Raw genomic sequence first — 22,343 nt, forward strand, 5'->3', positions numbered from 1 at the left:
TTATGTATTCAATTGAAAAATCTCTATTTTTATTCAATTTTTTCTTCTCTGTAAACCTAGATGTCACAAGGGTATATCAGAATAATCTCCCTCCCACCCCACCCCCTCACTTTCTACAGTGAAACTCTCTATATAATATCTCTACAGTTGGTGAACTGAGTTCAGTCAGCTATTATGTGGTGAGATTGTGGATGCAAACTCATTTGCTATCAGTCTGACAGAGTGCCATCAATACACCTTTTTCTTTGCTACGCATAGTTTTACATTCAAAATGTACTGACAAGAAATTATCTAAGTAATAAATAGATCATAAGCACATCCTTCAACACTGGCCTTTCACTTCTGAGATTTTGATTCATACCCAGCCCAGATTGATGGGATGTGTGTATCCTCAGCCTGGTCACTTAAGTGCTCGATATGGAATTAGTTTCCTGTATGGGGTTTCCTGTATGCATTGCCAGGTAACCACCCCTCTTTCGCATTAAATTGCCAAGTCACAGAACAACTGATGTGAAAAATGTTAAAATGTGAAGAGCAGTGAACAATAGCCACTCTCTAGCTAACGGCATTGTAAGTGGCTTCACCACATTCACTTCAATTAAGATGGCAGCTCACCACCACCATCTTAAGGGCACTTAGGGATGGGCAATAAATGCTGCCCTTAGCAGCAATGTCACTATGCCATAAATGAATAAAAATAAAGAGAAAGTTTCACTCTGCAGTTAATAATGGTACACATAAACTGGGAATGCTCAAAATTAATGATAATTACATCCTTCCCCTTGAGTATGAAATTCACACTCACATCAAGAGGTTTGAGGATGCTTTGGAGGAAATTTATAAACCCATTTTTTGGCATATGAGGGGCAGGATTCTCCCCAACCCGGCGGGACAGGCCGTACCGGCGCCGAGGAGTGGCGTGAACAATTCCGCATCGGGCCTCCTGGAAGGTGCAGAAACCTCCGCACCTTCGGGGTCTAGGCCGGCGCCGGCAGGGTTGGCACCGCGCCAACCGGCGCCAAAGGGCCTCTGCCGGCCGGCGCGAGTTGGCGCATGCGAGGGAGCACCAGCGTGTGCTGGCGTCAGCGCATGCGCTGGGGGGGGTTCTTCTCCGCGTCGACCATGGCGGAGGTTGACAGCAGCCGGCGCGGAGGGAAAGTGTTCTCCCACAGCGCAGGCCCGCCCGCGGATCAGTGGGCCCCGATCGCGGGCCAGGCCACCGTGGAGGCACCCCCCAGGGCCAGATCCCCCTCGCACCCTCCCAATGACTCTGCAGGCCGCCCATAGAGCCAGGTACGGATCTGGTTTGATTTATGCCGGCAGGACCCGCCGAAAACGGGCGACCGCTTGGCCCATCGGGGCCCGGAAAATCGCCGGGGGGGCCGACCGGTGCGATTCCCGCCCCCACCAAAACCCCATCGCCAGAGAATTCGGCAGCCGGTGACGGGGCGGGTTTCAGGCCCCCCCCCCGGCGATTCTCCGATCCGGCGGGGGGTCGGAGAACCCCGCCCCATATTTCTGCTGTGATATTGTGGCCAAATCTTTAGACAGTTGGCAAATTTCTTTTTTAGCAATAGCTATGAAAACTTCCAGTTTCTTTGAGTAACATTCATGCCAACTGCTCTTTCTTCCTGGATGCAGTTAGTAAAGTAAATGTTCAGTCTAACCCAGCATGTCAATTGTAGCTCTCCCTTTTATAGAGATCCTGTTGTATGATTGGTAACTTTCCCTTTCTTTTAATTTCTTGTCTTTTTGTGCATCCACTTTACATCACTTCTTCCTGCTTTCTGATCCTATGAAAGTGATGGCAATAATTTTTCATTTGAATTGGTGTTTTCACATGTGCAACTTGATAATCTTTTATCCACTAGCACAAAAGATATTGCCATACCATGATGTATGGTTGCATGCGTATAATATATATGGTATATGGAGTTTCTTTCTCTATATATGATTCAGATACTGGTAATACTTTATTTATTGTAACAGTAAATGTTTTATCCAAATGTTACAGAAATGAATGAGGGAACGTGAAATTTAGCAAAAATTAAACACCAAAAATCTACTTTTCTGAACTTTAATTAGTATTTGTCTTACTATACTCTTTAACTTTTATTATTTTAAGCGATGCATTCAGCCTGCACTTGATGTTAACATTGTGGTTAGCACAGCTGCCTCATAGGACAAGGGACCTAGGTTCAATTCCAGCCTTGGGTGATTGACTGTGTGGAGTTTGCATGTTCTCCCCGTGTCTGCGTACGTTTCCTCTGAGTGCTCCGGTTTCTCCAGCAGTTCAAAGAAGTGTAGGTTAGGTTACAGAGTTGCGGAGATGGGGTAGGGGAATGGGCCTAGGTGGGGTGCTCTTTCCAAGGGTCGGTGCAGACTCAATGGGTCGAATGGCCTCCTGCACTGTAGGGATTCTATGATTCATGTTTGTTCTTTTGCCTACAAAAGTTAGTTGGTGGGAAGTGGTTCTGGTCTATGCAGAATCAACTAATCTTAATGGAAAGATGATTCTGATTTTGAAATGCATTTCAGCAGTTCTTCATTGGGATGGGGTGGAAATCAACCAAGATGCTCCTCCATCTGTTTGATATACGTCCATTCCAGGAAGGTAAACATTTATGGATGTCAAGTGAGGATAGGATGGATTCTGCAACAGTGTACTCAATTTTTCAAGCAGCCATCCATCATTCAACATTTTGCCTCAATCCAAAAGCATCATTAATTAGTATGGATGAGGTACCAGAGGACACTATTTTGTTCAAAGCTATAATAGCAACTATCATTACACCTCATTGACTAACCATGACTAACTAACAATCTATGTAGCAGGAGACTTTCTACCTTGACAGGTGACTTTACCTAGTCAGGTGATTTTCAACGTGGTCGCAGTTTTGCTTGCCAGAAACAACTTGAGCCTTCTGAAACCTCATTATCTGAACAATAACAACCAAGTTAAAGTGATTATTTCAAGAAACCAGATCTGAAGACATCCCTGTTGCTGGCTCGTGGTGGGGTTTGGATGCAGCCTGTAACCTAATCACCGCTTTGTACCTTTTAGGGCACCCTATTCTCTTTGCTAATACTGCATGTATCAAAAGCACTGATTTTAATATAAACCCTTCACTTATTTTATAGGTCTGTGGACTGGGGCTGGTTTAGCACAGTGGACTAAATAGCTGGCTTGCAATGCAGAACAATGTCAGCAGCAATGTGGCGACTCAATGGGAGGATTAATAGCAGGGAAGAAAGAAGTGACTGAGGAACTAAATTTGCACTTTGCTTCTGCCTTCACAAAGGAAGACATGAAGAATGTACTGGAAGTTCTGAAACACAAGTTTCAGTGAGGAAATTAGTATTAGTAAAGAAATGGGGTGGGATTCTCTCCTACCCGGCGGGGCAGGCCGTACCGGCGCTGAGGAGTGGCATGAACCACTCCGGCGTCGGGCTGCCAGGAAGGTGCGGAATCCTCCGCACCTTCAGGGGCTAGGCCGGCGGCGGCAGGGTTGGCGCCGCACCAACCGGCACCAAAGGGCCTCCGCTAGCCGGCGCGAGTTGGCTCATGCGTGGGTGCGCCGGCGTGTGCTGGTGTCATCCCAGCGCATGCGCAGGGGGGTTCTTCTCCGCGCCGGTCATGGCGGACCGTTACACCGGCCGGTGCGGAGGGAAAGAGTGCCCCCACAGCACAGGCCCGCCCGCAGATCGGTGGGCCCCAATCGCGGGCCAGGCCATCGTGAGGGCCCGCCCCCCAGGGCCAGATCAACCGCGCCGCCCCCCCCCCCCCCCCCCCCCCCCCCCCCCCAAGGACTCCGCAGGCTGCCTGCAGAGCCAGGTCCCGCCGGTACGGACCTGGTGCATTTTACGCCGGCGGGATCCGCCGAAAACGGGCAGCCACTTGGCCCATCGCGGGCCAGAGAATGGGAGGAGGGGGGCGCTGCCAACAGCCCCCGACCAGTGTTTCACGATTCCTGCCCCCGCCGAAAAAACCGCCGCCGGAGAATCCAGTGGCGGGGCAGGATTCATGCCGCCCCCTGGCGATTCTCTGGCCCGGCAGGGGGTCGGAGAATCCCGTCCAAGGTTTTGGGGAAATTAATGGGATTGAAGCAGATAAATTTCCAGGGCCTGATAATCTTCATCCCAGTGTACTTAAGGAAATGGCCCGAGAAATAGTCGATCCAGCGGTGGTCATTTTCCAAAATTCTTTGGACTTTGGAATGGTTCCTACAGATTGGAGGGTAGCAAATGTAGCCCCGCTTTTCAAAAAGGGAGGTAAGGAGAAAACGGAACTATAGACCAATGAGCCTAACGTAGGGAGTTGCTAGAGTCTATTATCAAGGATTTCATAGCACAGCATTTGGAAAGCAGTGGTACAATCAGACAAAGTCAGCATGGATTCCCAAAAGGGAAACAAACCATGCTTGACAAATCAACGGGAATTCTTTGAATATTTAACCAGTAGAGTTGATTGAGGAGAACCACTGGATGTGGTTTATTTCAACTTTCATAAGGCTTTTGACAAGGTCTCACAAAGCAGATTACTCTGTAAAGTTAAAGCGCATGGGATTGCGGGTAGTGTCTTGAGATGGATAGAAAGCTGGCTAGCAGATAGGAAGCAAAAAGTTGAAATAAATGAGTCTTTTTCCAATTGGCAGGCAGCGACTAGTGGGATACCACAGGGATCGCTGATAGGACCCTAACTGTTCACATTAATGATTTGGATGAGGGAGTTAAATGTATTATGTCCAAATTTGCAGATGATACAAAGTTGGTTGGGAGGGCGAGCTCTGAGGAGGATGCAGAGATGCTTCAGTGGGATGTGGACAGGCTGAGTGAGTGGGCATGTGCATGGCAATTGCAATATAATGTCGATAAATGTGAGGTTATCTGCTTCAGTAGCAAAAATAGGAAGGCAGATTATTATTTGAATGGGTGTAAATTAAGAGAGGTGGATACTCAATGAGACCTTGGTATCCTCGTGCATCAGTCGCAACAAGTAAGCGCACAGGTACAGCAGGCAATAAAGAAGACAAATGGTATGTTGGCCTTCATAGCATGAGGATTTGAGTATAGGAATAGGGATGTTTTACTGAAATTGTATAGGGCATTGGTGAGGCCACAACTGGGGTATTGTGTACAGTTTAGGTGTCGTTATCTGAGAAAGAATGTTCTTGCTATGGAGGGAGTGCGGAGAAGTTTTCCAGGCTGCTTCCTTGAATGATGGGACTGCCATATGAGGAGCGACTAAGTCAGTTAGGATTATATTCATTGGAATTTATAAGTAAAAGGGGATCTCATAGAAACTTATAAAATTCTGACAGGATTAGATAGAGTAGATTCAGAAGGAATGTTCCCGATTATGGGGGAGTCCAGAGGTAGGTGTTTAAGTTCGAGGATAAAGGGTAAACCTTTTAGGACTGAAGTGTTAAGCTAAAAAGTAGGACCTCAAAGGCAGTAATCTCAGGATTGCTACCAGTGCCACGAGCTAGTCAGAGTAGGAATGTCAGGATAGATAGGATGAATGTGTGGCTCGAGAGATGGTGCAAGAGGGAGGGATTCAAATTCCTGGGGCATTGAAACCGGTTCTGGGGGAGGTGGGACCAGTACAAACCGGACAGTCTGCACCTGGGCAGGACTGGAACCAATGTCCTGGGGTGGTGTTTGCTAGTTTTGTTGGGGAGGGTTTAAACTCATGTGGCAGGAGGATGGGAACAGATGCAGGAAGTCGGAGGGAAGTAAAACGGGGTCAAAAACAAAAAACAGTAAGGGGGAAAGTGTAAGGCAGAGAAGCCATAATCCAAAATCAAAAAAGACCACAGTACAGGGTACAGTGACTGAGGAGAGTGCGAAAAGGGATGTGGTCAATGCAGGATTGAGGGTGTTGTACCTAAATGCGCGCAGTATACGGAACAAGGTAAATGAGCTTGGAGCTTGTTGCGCACATTGAAATTGGCCAGTACGATGTTGTGGGAATCACAGAGACGTGGCTGCAAGGGGATCAGGGCTGGGATCTAAATATCCAAGGATATGTGTCCTATTGAAAGGATGGGCAAAGGGGGCAGGGTTGCATTGTTAGTAAGGAATGAAGTTAAATCGATAGCAAGAAGCGATATAGGATCAGAAGGCATAGAATCTCTGGGTAGAGTTGTGGAATCGCAAAGGTAAAAAGACCCTGATGGGAGTTATATACGGGCCCCCCAGCAGTAGTCAGGATGTGGGGCAGAAAATAAATCAGGTAGAAAAGGCATGTAAAAAAGGCAATATTACAATAATCATGGGGGACTTCAATATGCAGGTGGATTGGGAAAATTAGGTTGGGGTAGTGATCCCAAGAAAAGGAATTTGTGGAATATCTAAGATGTTTTTTTGGAGCAGCTTGTGATAGAGCCTGCGGGGGAACAGGCAATTCTTGATTTGGTGATGTGTAATGAGACAGACTTGATTAGGGAACTTAAGGTGAAGGAACACTTAGGGAGCAGTGACCACAATATGATAGAATTTATCCTGCAGTTTGAGAGGGAGAAGCTGCAATCAGATGTAACGGTATTACAATTAAATAAGGGTAATTACAAAGACATGAGGGAGGAGTTGGCTTGAGTTGATTGGAAAAGGAGTATAGCAGGGAAGACAGTGGAACAGCAATGACAGGGGTTTTTTGGGGTTATTAGAGAGGCACAACAGAAATTCATCCCAAGGAGGAGGAAAGATGCTAAGCTTAGGACAAGGCATTCATGGCTGATGAGGGATGTCAAGGACAGCATAAAAGCAAAAGAAAAAGCATACAAAGTGTCGAGGATTAGTGGGAAGCCAGAGGATTGGGAAGCCTTTAAAAGCGAGTAGAGGACAACTAGAGATTGGGGGGGAAGGGAAAGTCAGGGAACCAAGAGGTGAAGTAATCAGTGGGAAGCGTAGCTGCTTAGGAATACAAAAAAACACGAACAGACAAAACTCAAGAGTGGTTACGATTGTCCCCATCCCACAAAATATGACACAGTGTATGGAAAGGCTCAGTAAACCAAGGTCTACCACACTAAGAAAACAAAAAGGGACGGTCAATAGAGAATTAAAGGTGCTATATTTAAATGCGCGCAGTGTACGGAACAAGGTAGATGAGCTTGTGGCCCAGATTGTGACTGGCAGGTATGATGTGGTAGGCATCACAGAGACGTGGTTGCAGGGGGTTCAGGACTGGCATTTAAACATCCAGGGATTCACAACCTATCGAAAACACAGAGAGGGGGCGGGGTTGCCTTGTTAATTAGGAATGAAATTAAATCAATAGCACTAAACAACATAGGGTCAGATGATGTGGAATCTGTGTGGGTAGAGTTGAGGAACCACAAAGGCAAAAAAACCATAATGGGAGTTATGTACAGGCCTCCTAACAGTGGTCAGGACCAGGGGCACAAAATGCACCACGAAATAGAAAGTGCATGTCAGTAAGGCAAGGTCACAGTGATCATGGGGGACTTCAATATGCAGGTGGACTGGGTAAATAATGCTGCCAATGGACCCAAGGAAAGGGAATTAATTGAATGTTTACAGGAGAGCTTTTTGTAACAGCTTGTGATGGAGCCCACGAGGGAACAAGCCATTCTGTACTTAGTGTTATGTAATGAGCCAGACTTGATTAAAGATCTTAAAGTAAGGGAACACTTAGGAGGCAGTGATCATAATATGGTAGAATTCAATCTCCAATTTGAAAGAAAGAAGGTCGAATCAGATGTAAAGGTGTTACAGTTAAATAAAGGTAACTACAGGGGCATGAGGGAGGAACTGACGAAAATCGACTGGGAGCAGAGCCTAGTGGGAAAGACAGTAGAACAGCAATGACAGGAGTTTCTGGGAGTAATTGAGGACACAGTACAGAGGTTCATCCTAAAGAAAAGAAAGGTTATCAGAGGGGGGATTAGGCAGCCATGGCTGACAAAGGAAGTTAGGGAATGCATCAAAGCAAAAGAGAAAGCCTATAATGTGGCAAAGAGTAGTGGGAAGTCAGAAGATTGGGAAGGCTACAAAAACAAAGCGAGAAATAAGGAAAGAGAGGATCAATTATGAAGGTAGGCTAGCCAGTAACATTAGGAATGATAGTAAAAGTTTCTTTAAATACATTAAAAACAAACGGGAGGCAAAAGTAGACATTGGGCCGCTCCAAAATGACGCTGGTAATCTAGTGATGGGAGACAAGGAAACAGCTGAGGAACTAAATAAGTACTTTGTGTCAGTCTTCACAGTAGAAGACATGAGTAATATCCCAACAATTCAGGAGAGTCAGGGGGCAGAGTTGAATATGGTAGCCATCACAGAGGAGAAAGTGCTAGAGAAACTAAGAGGTCTAAAAATTGATAAATCTCCGGGCCCAGGTGGGCTACATCCTAGAGTTCTAAAGGAGATAGCTGAAGAAATAGTGGAGGCGTTAGTTATGATCTTTCAAAAGTCACTGGAGTCAGGGAAAGTCTCAGAGGATTGGAAAATCGCTGTTGCAATCCCCCTGTTCAAGAAGGGAACAAGGAAAAAGATGGAAAATTATAGGCCAATTAGCCTAACCTCGGTTGTTGGCAAGATTCTGGAATCCATTGTTAAGGATGAGATTTCTAAATTCTTGGAAGTGCAGGGTCGGATTAGGACAAGTCAGCATGGATTTAGTAAGGGGAGGTCGTGCCTGACAAACCTGTTAGAGTTCTTTGAAGAGATAACAAATAAGTTAGACCAAGGAGAGCCAATGGATGTTATCTATCTTGACTTCCAAAAGGCCTTTGATAAGGTGCCTCACGGGAGACTGATGAGTAAAATAAGGGTCCATGGTATTCGAGGCAAGGTACTAACATGGATTGACGATTGGCTGTCAGGCAAAAGGCAGAGAGTTGGGATAAAAGATTCTTTTTCGGAATGGCAACCGGTGACGAGTGGTGTCCCGCAGGGTTCAGTGTTGGGGCCACAGCTGTTCTCTTTATATATTAACGATCTAGATGACGGGACTGGGGGCATTCTGGCTAAGTTTGCCGATGATACAAAGATAGGTGGAGGGGCAGGTAGTATGGAGGAGGTGGGGTGGCTGCAGAAAGATTTAGACAGTTTAGGAGAGTGGTCCAAGAAATGGCTGATGAAATTCAACGTGGGCAAGTGCGAGGTCTTGCACTTCGGAAAAAAGAATAGAGGCATGGACTATTTTCTAAACGGTGACAAAATTCATAATGCTGAAGTGCAAAGGGACTTGGGAGTCCTAGTCCAGGATTCTCTAAAGGTAAACTTGCAGGTTGAGTCCGTAATTAAGAAAGCAAATGTAATGTTGTCATTTATCTCAAGAGGCTTGGAATATAAAAGCAGGGATGTACTTCTGAAGCTTTATGAAGCATTAGTTAGGCCCCATTTAGAATACTGTGAGCAATTTTGGGCCCCACACCTCAGGAAGGACATACTGGCACTGGAGCGGGTCGAGCGGAGATTCACACGGATGATCCCAGGAATGGTAGGCCTAACATACGATGAACGTCTGAGGATCCTGGGATTATATTTATTGGAGTTTAGGAGGTTGAGGGGAGACCTAATAGAAACTTACAAGATAATGAATGGCTTAGATAGGGTGGACGTAGGGAAGTTGTTTCCATTAGCAGGGGAGACTAGGACCCGGGGGCACAGCCTTAGAATAAAAGGGAGTCACTTTAGAACAGAGATGAGGAGAAATTTCTTCAGCCAGAGAGTGGTGGGTCTGTGGAATTCATTGCTACAGAGGGCGGTGGAGGCCGGGATGTTGAGTGTCTTTAAGACAGAAGTTGATAAATTCTTGATTTCTCGAGGAATTAAGGAATATGGAGAGAGAGCGGGTAAATGGAGTTGAAATCAGCCATGATTGAATAGTGGAGTGGACTCAATGGGCCGAATGGCCTTACTTCCACTCCTATGTCTTATGGTCTTAACTAAAAAAGCAATAAGGGTGGAGAAACTAAAGTATGAGTGCAAACTAGCTAGTAGGATAAAGGAAGATAAGAAGAGTTTTTTTCAATAGAAAAAAGATAAGCGAGAGGCAGAAATAGACATTGGACCACTGGAAAATATGGCTGGAGAAGTAATAATAGGAAACAAAGAAATGGCAGAAGAACTGAATAGTTACTTTGCATCAGTCTTCACAGTGGAAGACACCAGTGGGATGCCAGAGCTCCAGGAGAACCAGGGGGCAGAGGTGAGTGCAGTGGCCATTACTAAGGAGAAGGTTCTGGGGAAACTGAAAGGTCTGAAGGTGGATAAGTCACCTGGACCAGATGGACTATACCCCAGGGTCCTAAAGAGGTAGCTGAGGAAATTGTGGAAGCATTGGAGGCAGGAAGGGTCCCAGAGGATTGGAAAGTGGCTAATGTAACACAACTGTTTAAGAAGGGGGGGAGGCAGAAGGGAAATGATAGGCCGGTTAGCCTGACTTCGGTCACTGGTAAGATTTTAGAGTCTGTTATTAAAGATGAGATTGTGAAGTACTTGAAAGTGCATGGTAAAATAGGACTGAGTCAGCACGGCTTTGTCAAAGGGAGGTAGTGTCTGACAAATCTGTTAGAGTTCTTTGAGGAGGTTACAAGGAAGTTAGACAAAGGAGAACCAGTGGACGTGATTTATTTAGATTTCCTGAAGGCCTTTGACAAGGTGCCGCATAGGAGACTGTTAAATAAGTTAAAAGCCCATGGTGTTAAGGGTAAGATCCTGGCATGGACAGAGGATTGGCTGACTGGCAGAAAGCAGAGAGTGGGGATAAAGGGGTCTTTTTCAGGATGGCAGCTGGTGACTAGTGGTGTGCCTCAGGAGTCTGTGCTGGGACCACAACTTTTCACAATATACATTAATGATCTGGAAGAAGGAACTGAAGGCACTGTTGCTAAGTTTGCACATGATACAAAGATCTGTAGAGGGGCAGGTAGTATTGAGGAAGCAAGGGGGCTACAGAAGGATTTGGACATGCTAGGAGAATGGGCAACGAAATAGCAAATGAAATACAATGTGGAAAAGTGAGGTTTACACTTTGGAAGGAGGAATTTAGGCATAGACTATTTTCTAAATGGGGAAATGCTTAGGAAATCAGAAGCACAAATGGACTTGGGAATCCTTGTTCATGATTCTCTTAAGGTTAACGTGCAGGTTCAGTCGGCAGTTAAGAAGGCAAATGCAATGTTAGCATTCATGTCAAGAGAGCTAGAATACAAGACCAGGGAGGTACTTCTGAGGCTGTATAAGGCTCTGGTCAGACCCCATTTGGAGTATTGTGAGCAGTTTTGGGCACCGTATCTAAGGAAGGATGTGCTGACCTTGGAACGGGTCCCGAGGAGTTTCACAAGAATGATCACTGGAATGAAGAACTTGTCCTATGAGGAAAGTTTGAGGACTCTGGGTCTGTACTCGTTGGAGTTTAGAAGGATATGGGGGGATCTTATTGAAACTTACAAGATACTGCGGGGCCTGGATAGAGTGGACGTGGAGAGGATGTTTCCACTTGTAGGAGAAACTAGAACCAGAGGACACCATCTCAGACTAACGGGATGATCCTTTAAAACAGAGATGAGGAGGAATTTCTTCAGCCAGAGGGTGGTGAATCTGTGGAGCTCTTTGCCACAGAAGGCTGTGGAGGCCAAATCACTGAGTGTCTTTAAGACAGAGATAGATAGGTTCTTGATTAATGAGGGGATTAGGGGTTATGGGGAGAATGCAGGAGAATGGGGATGAGAAAATATCAGCCCTGATTGAATGGCAGAGCGGACTCAATGGGCCGAGTGGCCTAATTCAGCTCCTATGTCTTATGGTCTAGGTTAGGAGAAATTTCTTCACCCAGAGAATGGCGAATCTGTGGAATTCACTACCACAAAAAGTAGTTGAGGTCAAAACGTTGCGTAATTTCAAGAAGGAATTAGCTTTAGCTCTTGGGGTTAAAGGGATCCGGGATAAGGGGGGAATCGGAGTATTTAACTTGATGATCAGTCACGATTCTAATGAATGTCAGAGCAGACTCTAGGACTGGATGGCCTCCTCCTGCTTCTATTTTCTCTTGTTTCTATGTGTGCTGTAAATGGAAGTTCCTTCCCTCCGTCCCTCCCTCACTGGGTTTTAGAAGTTTTGCCAGTTGTCAGATCAGAGTTTTATCAGCATGGTTTACCAATTAAGACATCACTGCATATGCACTTATATCAAGTCTTATATAAGTGCAGTTTCTGCTTGTTAAAAAGTCTGTCTTTATCTTCTGCCACATACTCCATACCTTAGCCTCTGATTCCATCTCCCTCCCAGCCACTGCTGGCAGAACCAGACTGTTTACAATTCTTATTTAATTCTGAGCTACAAACCCCACATCCTGTCCATATCAAATACTGTCTACTGTACCTCTATAACATCCCCTGCCTCCAGCACTCCCCAAGTCCACCTCTGCTGGAATTCTCATTCAAGCCTTTTTCGTCTACCCATCAAACTATTCCAATACTCTTGTGCCTCGCCCTCCTGCTCCAGCCTCTCTAAATCTCAGGTCATTCAAATCCCTGCAGCCGTATCCTAACCCACAGGTTTTCATCATCTGGGGCAGCACGGTGGTGCAGTGGTTAGCACTGCTGCCTCACGCCGCCGAAGACCCAGGTTCGATCCCGCCCCCGGGTCACTGTCTGTGTGGAGTTTGCACATTCTCCTTGTGTCTGCGTGGGTCTCACCCCCACAACCCAAAGATGTACAGGGTAGGAGGATTGGCCACGCTAAATTGCCCCTTAATTGGGTAACAAATATAATTTTTTTTAAACGGTTTTCATCATCTGTCACTCCTGCGCTTGCTGATCGACATACGCTCACAAATCTCCAGTTCAGAATTCTCATGTTTGAGCCTCTGGGAGGCCTTGCTTTTCCCTGACTCTGTCACTTCCATCAGTCCATAGGATCTCCCTCTCCACCTCCACCCTGAAAACCCTCTGTTCCCCTGGCTCGGCCTTCTTGTGCATCCTTCCCTCCCTTCACCTAGTCATTGACAACTATGCTTCCAGTGGCCTAGGCCTCCACCTCTACTTCTTTAAAACTCCTAATCTCTTGCCCTATGGTTTGCTGTTCTTTATTCTTTGCTGTTTGTTTGTTATTTATGTCCCTGTCAAGTGCCTTGGGACACAGTGATGCATTCATATAATATCTTTATGTGTAAGTTATTGTTATATTGTTAATTTTTTTAAATTTTTTTTTAATTTTATTAAAGGTTTTCATAAAATATCAATAACAAAATGAAAAAGAAACCCAACAGAGTTAAGTACAAAACACAGACCAGAAAAACAACCCTCCATACCCCCCTCCCCCCCCTGTACATAAATAATAAATTAACATTAACACCCCGACTTAAAACAACAAGTATATACACCCCCTCAGACCCTCCAGTGTAAATAACAAAAATCAAATGACACCCCCCCCCCCCCCCCGAGTTGCTGCTGCCATTGACCAATGTCTATCGTTCTGCCAGGAAGTCTAAGAACAGTTGCCACCGCCTAAAGAACCCTTGTACCGACCCTCTCAAGGCGAATTTCACCCTCTCCAACTTAATAAACTACGCCATATCGTTGATCCAGGATTCCACGCTTGGGAGCCTCGCATCCTTCCACTGAAGAAGAATCCTTCGCCGGGCTACCAGGGACGCAAAGGCCAGAATTCCGGCCTGTTTCGCCTCCTGCACTCCCGGCTCCTCTGCCACCCCAAACATTGTGAGCCCCCAGCCCGGCTTGACCCTGGATCCTACCACCCTCAACACCATCCTCGCTACTCCCTTCCAAAATTCCTCCAGCGCTGGGCATGCCCAGAACATATGGGTGTGGTTTGCTGGGCTCCCTGAGCACCTAACACACCTGTCCTCACCCCCACAAAACCGACTCATCCTTGTCCCGGTCATGTGTGCCCTGTGCAGCACCTTAAACTGTATGAGGCTGAGCCTCGCGCACGATGAGGAAGAGTTCACCCTCCCCAGGGCATCTGCCCACGTCCCTTCCTCAATTTCCACTCCCAACTCCTCCTCCCACTTACCTTTTACCGCCACCACCGAGGCCTCCTCCTCCTCCTGCATCACCTGGTAAGTTTCCGAAATCTTCCCCACTCCCACCCACCCCCCCCGAGAGCACCGTGTCCTGTACTGTGTGTGGCCGTAGCCGCGGGAATTCCGCCACCTGCCGTCTGGCAAATGCCCTTACCTGTAAGTACCTGAAGGTGTTCCCCAGGGGAGCCCGTACTTCTCCTCCAGCTCACCCAGGCTCGCAAACCTCCCGTCCACAAACAGGTCCCCCAACCTTCGTATCCCTGCCCTGTGCCACCCCGCAAATCCTCCACCGGTGGTTCCCCCATAAAGGGGTCCCCGCCGAGACCCCCACTTCCCCCCTATTATATTGTTAATTAAACAGCCAAAACATTATGGGCGCGATTCTCCGAAATGGAGACAGAGTGTTCGCGCCGTCGTGAATGCCGCATTTTCATTTCATTTCACGACGGCGCGAAACGTGTGCGGGGACTACCGATTCCGGCCCCCACAGGGGGCCAGCACAGCGCTGGAGTGGTTCACGCCGCTCCAGCCTACCTTCCTGACGCCAAATGGCTGCCGCGCCTCCCCGCGCATGCACAGTTGGGCCGCGCTAATGCGCGGGGGACTTCCTCAGCGCGCTGGCCCCGATGCAACATGGCGTGGGGGTTCAGGGGCCGGCCGCGCAATAAAATAGGGCCGGGGCTGGAGAGACCGGCCCGTCGATCAGTGGAGACCCCATCGGAGGCGCCCCCCCCCCCGGTGAAGGAACGCTTTTCCCCGCCCCACAGGCCGCCCCCCGACCCTTCACACAGAGTTCCCGCCGGCAGCGACCAAGTGTGAACAGCGCCGGTGGTACACTGCCGTTTCCGCGCGGCCGCTCGGTCCATCAAGGCCGGAGAATCGGCGGCCCGGCCGTGGACAGCGGCCCACGACCGGTGCCACGCCAAGCACGCTGGCGCCGATTCTTCACTACTCGGAGAATCACGTATCGGCGCCGGACCAGCGCCGCGCGAAAAAATGGCGCGAACGCCGATTCTCCCATACGGCGCGGCATGGGAGAATCGCGCCCTATGTTTAAGGCTAGGACAGTTTTCATTTGAACGACGGAGGTTGGAGGCTGACTTGATCGAGGCCTACAAGATTATGAGGGGCATGGATAGAGTGGATGGGCAGGCACTCTTTCCCAGGGTCAAAGGGTCAGTCACCAGAGGGCATAGGTTAAGGTCTGTGGGGCAAAGGTTAGATGAGATGTGCGAGGCAGGTTTTTTATGCAGCGCGTGGTGAGTGCCTGGAACGCGTTGTCAGGGGAGGTTGTGGAAACAGATATTCTAACGGCGTTGAAAAGGCATCTCGACAAATACATAGATAGGATGGGCATAGAGGGATACGGCACTCGGAAGTGCTGATGGTTTTGTCCAAGGGCGGTATCATAACCGGTACAGGCTTGGAGGGCCTGTGCTATATTGTTCTTTGTTCTTTAATCTAGGCTTCTTTCAAAAGCCTTTTTAGGCTATCAGTAGAAAATGGTACTTTAGCTTGCTGAAAGAAACTATTCAATACCTTGCATGATAACATTAAAACACATACATTCTAAATGTATGTTTGTTTTAATAAAATTACTTTAAACGGCATTCCTTTCTTGTTATCCACCTATCCTTCAGCAGGTAGACAGACCAAAGACAACACAGTTGGAAAATTATTTTTTTGACCCTCGTCACTGGTCTCTCTAATGTGAACAAGCAATTATTACTGCAGTTAACAGGGTTAAACTTGACAATCACTGCACTGAATAATTGCAGAGGATTGTGTCTATTTTCCTGCAAGGGCCAGTTCTCCATTTTAACTGCATTTGATGAAAATTTAACGGGGGACTAATCGTCAAATTTACTTGAAAGATGATTTGCACATATTAACCTTTAACCTTGTAACAAGTATGGAATATTCCAGCCAACTGTCTGAAATAATCAATTGTCTGTCATAGTGCAAACATCATGTACCTCACCTCTTCTATTATCTGTAGCGTGCAAGTGCTTGGCTCTTTGTGCTCAGTTGTAACAATGGACGATATTTACAGTGTATTTCTCTTTGTTTCCTTTTCTACAATAGCCCAGTAGACCAGGCTACCCAAGTCCAAGGTCCAGTGATGGTTTTTTCCCCAGCCCACAACACATGGTACAGCACAATCATTATCAGGTAAATAACAAACATTATGGCCACAATTCAACGGGAAGAAAACTGACTGCAGCACGGTAGCATTGTGGATAGCACAATTGCTTCACAGCTCCAGGGTCCCAGGTTCGATTCTGGCTTGGGTCACTGTCTGTGCGGAGTCTGCACATCCTCCCCGTGTGTGCGTGGGTTTCCTCCGGGTGCTCCGGTTTCCTCCCACAGTCCAAAGATGTGCAGGTTAGGTGGATTGGCCATGATAAATTGCCCTTAGTGTCCAAAATTGCCCTTCGTGTTGGGTGGGGTTACTGGGTTATGGGGATAGGGTTGAGGCGTTGACCTTGGGTAGGGTGCTCTTTCCAAGAGCCGGTGCAGACTCGATGGGCCGATTGGCCTCCTTCTGCACTGCAAATTCTATGAAAAAAAAATTCTATGAGTCCGCTTTTGGGCACGTTTAGCGGGATGTTTCACTGTAACACAGCAATACAGGAATTCTGTGCTTTCCACGGAAGATTAAGAAAAAACACCTTTTCCAGCACTAACTGTTACTTATTAAGAATGCATGTAAGAAAGTCTAATACATCCACCAATTACAATAGAAGTATTGTAACATGTTACCAACATAATGGAAGTATATTATACCTTGTATATTTTCCCTTCAGAGAAGAAACAACTGGCTCAGTAAATTTTAAGCGGTTCAAAGTATTTCTGTTTTAGAAATTCTACTTCCATCTATTTAAAATTGTACCTTAATTTTGGTGCAGCCCACTAAACGTGTAACTCGAGTATTATATTAAATTCTCGAATCCACTGTTTAAAATTCCATGTTCTCTTGACAGTTGGTTGAGTTAAATTAATCTGTCAACGTAGTTACTGAAGATCATTCCAGTAAGTTGTGTTTGCTAACAGGTTTCTGGATATACTGGTTCACATGGAATTTCGCCCATGCCTGGAAGCACTTATACTGCACAGGCAAGTGTATTAGATGCTCACGATTCCTGGAATCACCACAGGCCTCAGGATATTCCAATTTGGCCACAGAATCTAGAGGTAATATAGTTGTGTGAACAAGGTAACCAATGCAGTGAAGCTTATTGGAATAATATTGATGGCTCACAGCACTTCTCCTTCGAACATTGCAGTGATTGTTAATGTTTATTTCAAAACAACCACCATCAAGTCATGGTGGAGTGATTGTAAAAAATATAAAGATATTCTAATCCAGACCCCAGCAAAACATTTCTCAAGACTTGGGGATTTGAAACTCTTCACAATGTGATCCAAACAATTAAGCGTTAAATATTTTCAGTTGAATTGTAAAGCAATAATACAATCTCTAAATTCAAATATTGTCTCGAGTACTGTGATTACAGTATTACGTTTATTTATCAAACTATGTAATATGTAGGTCTGGCAGCATCTGTGGCGAGAGAAATAGAGTTAGCCTTTCAGGTCTGTATGACCTCTTCAGGGCTTCAAACAAACTCAAAACTTTGTTTCTCTCCACAGAGGCTGCCATACTTGTTGAGTTTTCCCAGCATTTTCTGTTTATATTTCAGATTTGGGTTGCACGGTAGCGCCATAGTTAGCACAGTTGCTTCACAGCTCCAGGGTCCCAGGTTCGATTCCCGGCTTGGGTCAATGTCTGTGCGGAGTCTGCACGTTCTCCCCGTGTCTGCGTGGGTTTCCTCCGGGTGCTCCGGTTTCTTCCCACAGTCCAAAGACGTGCAGGTTGGGTGGATTGGCCATGATAAATTTCCCTTGGTGTCCAAAATGGTTAGGTGGGGTTACTGGGTTACGGTGGAGGCAAGGTGCTCTTTCCAAGGGCTGGTGCTGACCCGATGGGCCGAATGGCTTCCTCCTGCACTGTAGATTCTATCTATGATTTACAGCATCCGCAGTATTTTGCTGCTATTATTACATAATATGCCGTTTTGGTTAATTAACTTCATTGTAGCACAGGCTAAATGTCCTTTTTTGTTGGCTTATAGGCAGTAATGTAATAGATTTTGAAAATGGCATGTTAATGTAAAATAATGCAATGTAACTGATCTTTTTAATGGAGGATCTGAAGTTGTATTAGTTCCAGCTAGATTACATATTTGTGATGGGGTGTAAATTGCACAAAAATGCAAGTGTTGGCAGCATCTTAAGCTTGTGCTGTTGTGCTTCAGTCAATATCTTAAGTAATTTTATACTGCATGAGTAGGAACTGATATGGCATAGCATGTCAGCATTTAATTACATTTTCAGGATTCTGGCTCTTTGGACATGCGTGGAATGGGGCAGATGCTCCCAACAAATGTTATGGAAGAACAGTTGATGAGACAGCAGCAGGAAATGGAAGAGGACCAGCGATGGCTTGAACAGGAAGAGAAGTTTCTGGTAAGCTCTTTTATGTTTTATGTGCGCCATCGTTTACAGTCTTGAGCTAAATATACAGTGTAATGACATATCAGATACAATGTGGGGAATTTTCTACAGTTAGCATGAAACTGCACGGAATCTACATACAGTTGTCGATTGTGTATCATTGGGATTAATCCGTTACCTGTTTTCAGGTTGTTTAAGAAAAAGCTGCAGTGGAAAACGATTGGAAAAAACAATGTCAAGTGATACCCTGAAGCATTATCTAAATGTTGCACAGCTTAATTTCTGCTCTTAACTTGGACATTCCTGTATTGCTGAAGAATTATGTTTGGTTATCTGATTGAAGCAATGCTACATGCTTTATGTACCATTTGAAATGCGACAACGGCAATTTTTGTTATCCCGTCTTTAACATAATAAAATTCTAATATCTTCGTAGTGGATAAATAGCCACAAAGCAATAGATAAGTGGAAGAAATGGCCGATAGCAGGAGTAGAGTCATAAAATAACTGTAAGCTATGCCAGCACTGGTGGAATGTGGTAGACAATAGGAAGTTCACAGAATGCCATTTTGAAGGACTGGAGGACCAAGCTAGAGGATATTGCTGGAAGAGATTGTAAATGTAGTATGGGACAAGGATAAGGAGAGACTAGAAAAGTGTAATGAAGATTTTGATTTCAGTGCTTTGAAGGAGAGGGTGGTCAGGTGGGACCTGATACAAAAGATTGTGCTTTGGTCATATTTGAACCTGGTGTAAAACGGATCTGGAGGAATCGAGCACCAACATTCCAGAAAAACCAATCTGTCGATAAATGAAAGCAGGGGTATGAGTTTCAGCAGTTATGCTGTGGCACAAAGGCAGAGCTGGGTTTGTTATGGGAAAGAGTAATTAGATGTCTTGGTAATGGATAAGCTGTGAGGTTATAAGCTCTGCTCTGGTTGAAGTGGACACTAGAGTTGTGCACTATTTTGTTGCCTGAATCAGCAGCCAGCGAGGAAAAGATAGTCGGGCAAAGATTTGGGTATTTCTTTTCCTGGAAACCAAACAAGATGCTTTAATCTCTCCACTCTTGTAATGAACAGGGCTGTCGCTTTGGTGCCTTCACCAACATTTATCCCTCTACCAACATTTATCCCTCTACCAACATTTATCCCTCCACCAACATTTATTCCTCGACCAACATTTATCCCTCTACCAATATTTATCCCTTCACCAACATTTATCCCTCGACCAACATTTATTCCTCGACCGACATTTATCCCTCTACCAATATTTATCCCTCCACCAACATTTATCCCTCTACCAACATTTATCCCTCGACCAACATTTATCCCTCTACCAACAATTATTCCTTTAGCAACATTTATCCCTCCACCAACATTTATCCCTCCAGCAACAATTATTCCTCTACCAACATTTATCCCTCTACCAACAATTATTCCTTTAGCAACATTTATCCCTCCACCAACATTTATCCCTCCAGCAACAATTATTCCTCTACCAACATTTATCCCTCTACCAACATTTATCCCTCTACCAACAATTATTCCTTTATCAACATTTATCCCTCCACCAACATTTATCCCTCCACCAACAATTATTCCTCCACCAACATTTATCCCTCTACCAACAATTATTCCTTTATCAACATTTATCCCTCCACCAACATTTATCCCTCCACCAACAATTATTCCTCCACCAACATTTATCCCTCTACCAACAATTATTCCTTTAGCAACATTTATCCCTCCACCAACATTTATCCCTCCAGCAACAATTATTCCTCTACCAACATTTATCCCTCTACCAACATTTATCCCTCTACCAACAATTATTCCTTTATCAACATTTATCCCTCCACCAACATTTATCCCTCCACCAACAATTATTCCTCCACCAACATTTATCCCTCTACCAACAATTATTCCTTTATCAACATTTATCCCTCCACCAACATTTATCCCTCCACCAACAATTATTCCTCCACCAACATTTATCCCTCTACCAACAATTATTCCTTTAGCAACATTTATCCCTCCACCAACATTTATCCCTCCAGCAACAATTATTCCTCTACCAACATTTATCCCTCTACCAACATTTATCCCTCTACCAACAATTGTCCTCTACCAACATTTATCCCTCTACCAATATTTATCCCTCTACCAATATTTATCCCTCTACCAACATTTATCCCTCTACCAACATTTATCCCTCTACCAATATTTATCCCTCCACCAACATTTATCCCTCTACCAACATTTATTCCTCGACCAACATTTATCCCTCTACCAACAATTATTCCTTTATCAACATTTATCCCTCCACCAACATTTATCCCTCCACCAACAATTATTCCTCCACCAACATTTATCCCTCTACCAACAATTATTCCTCCACCAACATTTATCCCTCTACCAACAATTGTCCTCTACCAACATTTATCCCTCTACCAACAATTGTCCTCTACCAACATTTATCCCTCTACCAACAATTGTCCTCTACCAACATTTATCCCTCTACCAACATTTATCCCTCTACCAACATTTATCCCTCAACCAACATTTATCCCTCTACCAACAATTATTCCTCTACCAACATTTATCCCTCTACCAACATTTATCCCTCTACCAACAATTGTCCTCTACCAACATTTATCCCTCTACCAACATTTATCCCTCTACCAACATTTGTCCCTCTACCAATATTTATCCCTCTACCAACAATTATTCCAGCATTACAAACCGATTATTGTTTAATTGCTGTTTCTTAGTCCTTGCTGAGCACATTTGAGCAGCCATGTTTTCTATATTACTGCAGTGACTACACTTCAACAAAAGTACATAAATGGCTGTAAAGTACTTTGCAATGTTGTGCAAGGTACTATATAAATGCAAGTTCTTTCTTTGGTTGTTTTGCTCAAGCTTGTGATCATTGAGATTCATCCGGAGGTTGGGTGGAACAGAATTCAGTGCAAGTGCAACATATTAATGCGCAGAGGTGGATATGGACAGGAAATTCTGCATTCTGCTTTCAAAATGTACATGTTCAAACTGCTTGCTTTTTATACATTTGTACATGCCATGCTTTATCCATTTTGCTTTGAGGAAGCTGAAAACTGAAAGTTTATTTTGTATGATTGTGCTGAATGAAGCAATTTTCATATTTTTTCATTACTGGAGTCTGGAGTATAATTCTGTAACAATGAGGGAAGCATTTTAGTGTGTTTAGTTCAAATAGTCTCTGACAACATAAACAGTATTTGAGATCAATTCCCAACTTTGCCATATTTCCCATGCACTGTAGTAATCTTCCAGTGAACTGTGTAGTTCAAATCTTTCATACCCAAAGGCATTTGAAGGACTTTACTTTGGCAAGCAAGAGCTTAGTCAAGCATTCTGAAATTGGCAGGAGAGTTGTATCAGAGTGATTCAAGCTACTGAAATGGCACAGCATTGTGCTAAATAAAATCTGAATATTCATTCCACAAATACGGTATGTTTTGTACATAGTTGCATAAAGCCTTCAGAGCAGAAAGAGGCAATTTGGCGCAGTTTGTCCATGCTGCCGTTAATACTCCACAAGCCTCCTCCCAGCTGAAACTATCCCTTCCCCCCCCTCATGGGCTTATCTAGTCTCCCCTCAAATTCATCACCCCCCCCCCCCCCCCCCCCCACCTCCAAACTGCTTCTGAAAGGGTATTCCACTCTTTGGGGAAAGTTTCTCATGAATTTCCTATTGCATTTATTAGTGACAATCCTATCCCCAGACCGGGAACATTTTCTCAAGTCTACCCTATCAAACC

At 45.2% G+C, this 22,343-nt stretch overlaps 1 protein-coding gene and 1 long non-coding RNA gene across 9 annotated transcripts in view; one reads left to right on the top strand and one right to left on the bottom strand.

Moving 5' to 3' along the window:
- Positions 1 to 22,343, top strand: part of LOC140385791 (focal adhesion kinase 1) — a 904,772-nt gene that overhangs the window by 796,301 nt on the left and 86,128 nt on the right. For all 8 annotated transcript variants that reach the window (XM_072468319.1, XM_072468317.1, XM_072468318.1 and 5 more), the window contains 3 exons: positions 16,106 to 16,192; positions 17,075 to 17,215; positions 18,419 to 18,550. In XM_072468319.1, coding sequence (XP_072324420.1) covers positions 16,106 to 16,192; positions 17,075 to 17,215; positions 18,419 to 18,550 — 360 coding nt within the window. The remainder of the gene's footprint in view (positions 1 to 16,105; positions 16,193 to 17,074; positions 17,216 to 18,418; positions 18,551 to 22,343) is intronic.
- The window catches only part of LOC140385793 (uncharacterized), a 33,059-nt gene that overhangs the window by 495 nt on the left and 10,221 nt on the right, over positions 1 to 22,343 (bottom strand). The gene's annotated exons all lie outside the window — the stretch shown is intronic.

The sequence above is a fragment of the Scyliorhinus torazame genome, chromosome 11 (assembly GCF_047496885.1).
Source record: "Scyliorhinus torazame isolate Kashiwa2021f chromosome 11, sScyTor2.1, whole genome shotgun sequence".
Classification (NCBI taxonomy): domain Eukaryota; kingdom Metazoa; phylum Chordata; class Chondrichthyes; order Carcharhiniformes; family Scyliorhinidae; genus Scyliorhinus; species Scyliorhinus torazame.